The sequence below is a fragment of the Nelumbo lutea genome, chromosome 3 (assembly GCF_056320005.1).
Source record: "Nelumbo lutea isolate HS-2025 chromosome 3, American lotus-T2T, whole genome shotgun sequence".
NCBI classification, from domain to species: domain Eukaryota; kingdom Viridiplantae; phylum Streptophyta; class Magnoliopsida; order Proteales; family Nelumbonaceae; genus Nelumbo; species Nelumbo lutea.
The window spans coordinates 66,256,202-66,264,695 of record NC_142686.1 but is presented as its reverse complement, the minus strand read 5'-3'; the positions used below and the strand labels follow the sequence as shown (position 1 = coordinate 66,264,695).

The window sequence follows — 8,494 nt, the reverse complement described above, 5'->3', positions numbered from 1 at the left end:
CAGCCCTCTCCTTTGGCTATATAAAGAGGGGGGCGAACCAGCTCTAGAATCACTCATTCCAAGATCCAAGAGATCATCAAGAGGCCAAGAAACTCAAGAAGGTAGTTCGGCTATGGAGAAGAAAAGCATGGAGATTGCGCAAATCATGAGTAGCTAAGCTTTTTTTTCTGGTTCAAGGGGGAGGTTCGATTGTATCATTGTGAGGTTCTGTAGTTACTTTATTTTCTTTCTTTTTAATTCAAGTATTCATTGATTCTTGTGCATATTTTTATTGGACATTGATGTTAATTAGTTTGACAACTGAATTAATGTTGATTTTCCTATTGCTATCCATGATTTCGGTGATCCGTAATTGTCATGAATAATGGTACAAGTAGCAATTAGGTTGATATCTTTTTGGGTCAATTATTCGTGACAGCCATTGACCAATGTTTTATCATGGTTCAACCTAAAGGAATCGATGGAACAAAATTCAATAATTGCAGCTATCTCAATTATTGTTATTTTGGTTTGTTTTCACAAATCTTAATGCTATCATTGTTTAACATGGAACCCTATCGTACCCGATTGAGTGGTGATAAGTGCTGATCGAATGCTGGGTTTGGTCAACTGAATTAGGAAAACACAAGGTTTATTATGGCTATCCTAGTAAATCTAAGGTTAATAGCTTGAGTTGCAAGAATGCTGAATTGTACCTAGGATCGATGGCCAATCGATTCAATCCGAACCCTTGAACCAGAATTCGGTAAGACTGATTTTTCTCTTGTTTGTTTAGTTTGTTATTAATTTAATTTTAATTATTAAATTTCCCACACAATTACTTTATCCATTCGGCTAAGAGATTACTGATTTGCTCCCTGTGGGATTCGACCTAGTACCACTTTTACTACAAATATTTTATTGTGGGACTAGTACTAATTTTGAGGGCTTCGACAAACCCATAATTGAGTTTGAGACACAAACAAGACATCAAGACTAGGACTACCCGCCACCCATGATAGTGCATCAGCTGCATTGTTCTCTCGACCTGACTTATATTTGATCTCATAATCATAGCCAAGGAGTTTAGTTACCCACTTTTGTTGCTCGGGTGTTGCTATGCATTGCTCCAACAAGTACTTGAGGCTGCGTTGATCAATTTGGATGTAAAACTTCCAGCCCAGCAAATATGGTCTCCATGTCTGAATTACGTGAATGATTGTTAGGATTTCTTTTGCATAAACTGACCATGAGCATTTGGTGGCGCCCAAGGCTTGACTCATGAATGCAATAGGCCTTCCTTGTTGTGTTAGAACTGCCCCTATGCCATCCCCTGAAGAATCCAATTCAATGATAAATGGTTCATTGAAATTTGGCATTGCAAGCGTTGGTGTAATAGTCATGGCCTTTTTGAGCTCTTGGAAAGCATTTTCTGCTTCATCTGGCCACCCAAAATGTCCCTTTTTTAGGAGGTTGGTGAGAGAACGTGCTATGATGCCATAGTTGTCAGTCATTTTTTGAAAGAATTCTTCAAACTATTGGGCACATAGTTGAAGATGAGCTCTGCCTACCATCCACAAACAGATAGACAAATGGAAGTGGTCAATCGTTGTATTGAACAATATCTTTGGTGCTTTGCTTTCGAAGAGCCCCGTAAGTGGCATCCTTTCCTTCCATGGGCTGAATTTTGGTACAATACTACCTATCATGCGTCTACAGGAATGACTCCGTTCCAAGCTCTATATGGAAGCCCCCCACCAACAATTCCACATTACCATGAAGGTTCCTGTCCAGTAAATGAAGTTGACCAAAGCTTAGCTTCTCGAGATGCCTTGCTACGACAACTTAAGGAAAATTTACATATAGCGAACAATCGAATGAAACAGCTAGCAGATTCCAAACGCCGGGACATTGAATACCAAGTGGGGGACTTTGTGTTTTTGAAGCTTCATCCCTACCACCAGAAATTTGTGTTTAAAAGAGCCTATCAAAAGCTTGCAAGCAGGTTCTATGCCATATCAGATTGAAGAAAAACTTGGAAAGGTGGCCTACAAGCTCAAGCTTCCACAAGGTTCTCGCATTCACCCGGTCTTTCATGTGTCCCTTCTAAAGAAGAAATTGGGTGAAACAATTGCTGCTAGTACTGAGTTACCTCCACTGACTGAAGATGGTGATTTGATTATGGAACCGGAGGGAATATTAGACACCCATTGGGTCAACAAAGGGTCCAAAATTATCAAAAAAAACTTGATCAAATGGAAAAGACTTCCAATAGATGATGCTACGTAGGAAACCACTCAAGAAATGAAAGACAGGTTCATAAATATGAACCTTGAGGACAAGGTTCCAGCCAAAAGAGGGGGTATTGATAAGCCAAGAAGATCCCAAAGAGTGCTCGTGAAGAGCCCAAAGTATTTTGACTAAAAGCTGTCATGCATAGGACTTGCACTTCATGCAAGTGCATTACACGTTGCATGACCATGACACGTAGCATATAAGATTCTTGGATAGTTGTTGATCATGTCCACAAGCTTGCTTAAGAATAAGTCAAGTAGTTATTATTTAATTTTGAATAATTTTTGGCTACCTAGTTGCCATTAGCCGTTAGTGTCCTATTTCTTAGAGACGTGATCTAAGAATTAGGAATAGTTGTTAATTCCCGTTTGTATTTAAATCCCTTATTGTCATGAATAAAGCAAGCTTATTCCAATTAAAATTCTTGTGGTCTATTCTCACCCTAAGTAGAATACTATCTTCACTAAACATTTTTCTTTTAGCACTGAATGGGACCTAACATATTGATAAGCTAAGAAGATCCCAAAGAGTGCCCGTGAAGAACCCAAAGTATTTTGACTAAGAGTTGTCCATCCTCAGAGTGCATGTAGTGATATCTCAGGTTGTGATTCCATTGAGCCTTCAATTTCTTCATCATTTGAATATTCATCACTGCCTTCTAAGAGTAGAAGTTGTGGCCCTTTACACCTACGAGTCAGTGTAAATTTCTCATTACAAAGCCCTTGTGCCCTTTTCTTCCGCATCTCGTCCCAAGTGAGCCTTTTCATAGGCGATGTTGTCTTGAATTTTGTTGGAGAAGGGGAGTCAATAATGGATCGATTGAAAGGTCGTGTGGCTTTTCTTTGGCGAATCAGCTGCTCATCTCTCATCCGTGCAAGGCTAATAGCTTCTTTCTATGATTTCGACTTGAACAATCTTATGCCATCAGCTATTTTTGGTTTGAGGCCTCCCATGAATGTCCCTACTAAAGCTTTTTGTGTCCAACCTTGTACCTGATTTCTCGGCCGTTTGAACTCTTTTTGATAATCACATAAGGAGCCCACCTGTTTAATCTTTGACAATGCTTCATTAAAGTCCTCACATTCGGTAGGACCAAATCTTGCCCAAAGTTCCTCTTGAAAAATTTCCCATGCCACCTCCTTACCTTCTTCTTTATGGGATATTCTCAACCATTGCCACCATTGATTAGCCTTGCCTTCCAAATGGAAAGAGGCCAATGACACCTCTTGTGATTCAAGGGTGACTTGATACTCAAAAAATTGATAAACTCTTGTGAACCATTCGGTGGGGTCATCTCCAGAAAATTGAGGAAACTTCAATTTGGCTAATTTGGAAGAGAACAATTTCCATCCTCCTTCAGAGTTGTCTCGAGATTCTTCTCTTATGTTGCGGGAACGCCCAGTAGGAGATTTTGCATTAAGTTCAGAATTGTTGCTAGTAGATGCAGCTCAGTTGGAGAGTAGGACTTCATATAATTTGCTGATGGCGTCTTCTAATTGGTGCAACTTATCAGATACACCCATCTCCATTCGACTAAAGATATTTCGGAGTCCTCCAAGTCCAGCATCTAAATTCTCGATCCTTTCCTTATTTGTTGCCATAATAAATAAGCTCTAATACCAATGTTAGGTCCCAATCAGTGCTAAAAGAAAATTGTTTAGTGAAGATAGTATTCTAATTAGGGTGAGAATAGACCACAAGAATTTTAATTGGAATAAGCTTGCTTTATTCATGACAATAAGGGATTTAAATACAAATGGGAATTAACAACTATTCCTAATTCTTAGATCACGTCTCTAAGAAATAGGACACTAACGGCTAATGGCAAATAGGTAGCTGAAAATTATTCAAAATTAAATAATAACTACTTGACTTATTCTTAAGCAAACTTGTGGACATGATCAACAACTATCCTAGAATCTTCTATGCTACGTGTCATGGTTCATGCAACATGTAATGCACTTGCATGAAGTGCAAGTCCTATGCATGACAACTCTTAGTCAAAATACTTTGGGTTCTTCACGGGCATTCTTTGGGATCTTTTTGGCTTATTACGGCAACAAATAAGGAAAGGATCGAGAATTTAGAGGCTGGACTTGGAGGACTCCAAAATAGCCTTAGTCGAATGGAGATGGGTGTATCTGATAAGTTGCACCAATTAGAAGATGCCATCAGCAAATTATCTGAAGTCCTACTCTCCAACTGAGTTGCATCTACTAGCAACAATTCTGAACTTAATGCAAAATCTCCCACTGGGCATTCCCGCAACATAAGAGAAGAATCTCGAGACAACTCTGAAGGAGGATGGAAATTGTTCTCTTCCAAATTAGCAAAATTGAAGTTTCCTCGATTTTCTAGAGATGACCCCACCGAATGGTTCACAAGAGAGGATCAATTTTTTGAGTATCAAGTCACCCTTGAATCACAAAAGGTGTCCTTGGCCTCTTTCCATTTGGAAGGCGAGGCTAATCAATGGTGGCAATGGCTGAGAAGATCCTACAAGGAAGAAGGCAAGAAGGTGACATGGGAAATTTTTCAAGAGTAACTTTGGGCAAGATTTGTTCTTACTGAATGTGAGAACTTTGATGAAGCATTGTCAAAGATTAAACAGGTGGGCTCCTTACGTGATTATCAAAAATAGTTCGAATGGCTAGGAAATTGGGTACAAGGTTGGACAGAAAAAGCTTTAGTAGGGACATTCATGAGAGGCCTCAAACCAGAAATAGCTGATGGCATAAGAATGTTCAAGCCGAAGTCATTGAAAGAAGCTATTAGCCTTGCACGGATGAGAGATGAGCAGCTGATTCGGCAAAGGAAAGCCACACGACCTTTCAATCGATCCATTGCTGACTCCCCTTCTCCAACAAAATTCAAGACAGCTTCGCCTATGAAAAGGCTCACTTGGGATGAGATGCAGAAGAAAAGGGCACAAGGGCTATGCTTCAATTGTAATGAGAATTTTACACCAACTCGTAGGTGTAAAGGGCCACAACTTCTACTGTTAGAAGGTAGTGATGAATATTTAAATGATGAAGAAACTGAAGGCTCAATGGAATCACAACCTGAGATATCACTTCATGCACTCTCAAGATGGACAACCTATAAAACAATGCGGGCAATGGCAAAGATTGGACCTTATGAGGTGGTTGTACTAATTGATAGCGGGTATACTCATAATTTTATTAGTGAAAGGGTGGCCAATATGTTGCAATTACTAGTAGTCCCAACCAAACCTTTCAATGTCAAGGAGGCAAGTGGAAGGCCATTAAAATGCCAAGGAAGATTCGAAAATGTCCAAGTTCTAGTCCAAGGTATTCCTTTTGTTCTCACTCTATATGCTTTACCTTTAATTGGGCTGGACTTGGTCTTAGGCGTCCATTGGTTGGAACAATTGGGAATGGTGGTATGTAATTGGAAGCAATTAACAATGGAATTCCAGTGGAGCAACCAAACTCAAAAATTGCAAGGGATTGATACACAATCAATTCAACCCGCATCAGTAAAAGCTATTTTCAAAGATATACAACAAGGGAGTTCCATGTTTGCTATTTGTCTTCAATCCACAGCCGATCCCACGTCACAAGATGTCAATCCTGAGATGAAACAATTATTGGGGAAATTTGAAGACTTGTTCCAAGAGTTGACACACCTCATTCCTACAAGAGAAATAGATCATCACATCAATTTGAAAGAAGGAATCGAGCCCATTAATGTGAGACCATACATGTATGTCTATTTTCAAAAAGCTGAAATTGAAAAACAAGTTCATGACATGTTAAAATTGGAGCTTATAAGATCTAGCACTAGTCCTTTTTCATCTCCTGTTTTATTGGTTAAGAAGAAGGGTGGTTCATGGCGTTTTTGCATTGACTATAGAGCACTTAATCTTGTAACCATCAAAGATAGATTTCCAATTCCTACAGTTGATGACATGCTTGATGAGCTCCATGGAGCTACTTATTTCACCAAACTTGACTTACTGGCGGGATACCACCAGGTACGAGTACATCCCACATACATTCATAAAACTGCCTTTCATACTCATAATGGTAATTAGGAATACTTAGTTATGCCCTTTGGTCTTTGTAATGCTCTATCTACCTTTCAAGCAATTATGAATTCAATATTTCGCCTTACCTCCGCAAATTTATACTAGTTTTCTTTGATGACATCTTGATTTATAGCCCCAATTGGACCATGCATTTTGAACATGTTCAAAAAGCTTTTGAAATACTAAGGCAACACCAATTTTTTGTCAAATTCAGAAAATGTGCCTTTGGTGTACAAGAATCGGAATACTTAGGGCATATTGTAACTGTTCAAGCAGTTAAGGTGGATCAAGGAAAAATTAAAACTATGCTGAATTGGCCTAGGCCTACTAATGTCTCTAAGTTGTGTGGATTTTTAGGACTTACAGGTTATTACCGAAAATTTGTCCACAACTACGGCATCATAGCATGTCCTCTCACCAACCTCCTAAAAGAGGGACATTTTGGATGGCCAGATGAAGCAGAAAATGCTATCCAAGTGCTCAAAAAGGCCATGACTACTACACCAACGCTTGCAATGCCAAATTTCAATGAACCATTTATCATTGAATTGGATGCTTCAGGGGACGGCATATGGCTGGTTCTAACACAACAAGGAAGGCCTATTGCATTCATGAGTCGAGCCTTGGGCGCCACCAAATGCTCAGGGTCAGTTTATGCAAAAGAAATGCTAGCAATCATTCACGCAATTCAAACATGGAGACCATATTTGCTGGGCCAGAAGTTTTACATCCAAATTGATCAACGCAGCCTCAAGTACTTGTTGGAGCAATGCATAGCAACACCTGAGCAACAAAAGTGGGTAACTAAACTGCTTTTCTATGATTATGAGATCAAATATAAGCCAGGCCGGGAGAACATGCAGCTGATGCACTATCACGAGTGGTGGGTAATCCTAGTCTTGATGCCTTGTTTGTGTCTCAAACTCAATTATGGGATACAATCAAAGCCAAAGCTGGTGACAACCCTTACCTGAAAAAAATTAGCAAACAAGCAACCGAAAACCCAGGTGTTCCTTATAGCTGATGCAACAGGTTGGTTTGTTACAAAAACCGAGTGGTGGTTCCTCCTTATTCCAACATCACCCAACAAATTTTGTGACAATTCCATGACACTCCAATTGGTGGGCATTCGGGTGTACTAAGAACATACAAGAGACTAGCACAACAATTATATTGGCCATCCATGCACCAAGCAGTGAAAAATTATGTTGCCCCTTGTGAAGTGTGCCAACGAACTAAAAATGAGACTTTGTCACCTACCGGACTTTTACAGCCACTTCCAATTCCTTGTCATGTATGGGATGATGTCACTATGGGCTTCATCAATGGCCTTCCACCTTCGAATGGTAAAAATTCAATTCTTGTCATGGTTGACAAGTTGAGCAAATCAGCACATTTTTTGGCTCTCTCCCACCCGTATACAGCAAAATTGGTGGCTGAAAAGTTCATTGAAGGAGTTGTGAAGCTTCATGGCATGCCTCAGTCTATCTTAAGTGATCGAGATCTGGTGTTCTTCAATCATTTTTGGCAAGAATTCTTCAAACTATTGGGCACACAGTTGAAGATGAGCTCCGCCTACCATCCACAAATAGATGGACAAATGGAAGTGGTCAACCGTTGTATTGAACATAATCTTCGGTGCTTTGCTTACCGACAACCCCGTAAGTGGCATTCTTTCCTTCCATGGGCTGAATTTTGGTACAATACTACCTATCATGCGTCTACAGGAATGACTCCCTTCCAAGCTCTATATGGAAGCCCCCCCCCCCCCAACAATTCCACATTCCATAAAGGTTCTTGTCTAGTAAATGAAGTTGACCAAAGCTTAGATTCTCGAGATGCCTTGCTACAACAACTTAAGGGAAATTTACGTATAGCGAACAATCAAATAAAACAATTAGCAGATGCCAAACGCCAGGACATTGAATACCAAGTGGGGGACTTGTGTTTTTGAAGCTTCATCCCTACCGCCAGCAATCTGTGTTTAAAAGAGCCTATCAAAAGCTTGCAAGCAGGTTCTATGGGCCATATCAGATTGAAGAAAAACTTGGAAAGGTGGCCTACAAGCTCAAGCTTCCACAAGGTTCTCGCATTCACCCGGTCTTTCATGTGTCCCTTCTAAAGAAGAAATTGGGTGAAACAATTGCTGCTAGTACTGAGTTACCTCCA

At 40.0% G+C, this 8,494-nt stretch overlaps 1 protein-coding gene across 1 annotated transcript; it reads left to right on the top strand.

The window, feature by feature from the left end:
* The first annotated feature begins 1,571 nt into the window (after nt 1-1,571).
* LOC148865386 (uncharacterized) lies at nt 1,572-2,006 on the top strand. Its single transcript, XM_088976379.1, has one exon. It carries the CDS (start codon nt 1,572-1,574, stop codon nt 2,004-2,006), a length of 435 nt encoding a protein of 144 aa, XP_088832505.1.
* Nucleotides 2,007-8,494: the final 6,488 nt, after the last annotated feature.

What these genes read in the sequence shown, in the direction of transcription:
- LOC148865386 (XM_088976379.1), top strand. Translation starts at nt 1,572, where the DNA reads ATGGAAGTGGTCAATCGTTGTATTGAACAATATCTTTGGTGCTTTGCT.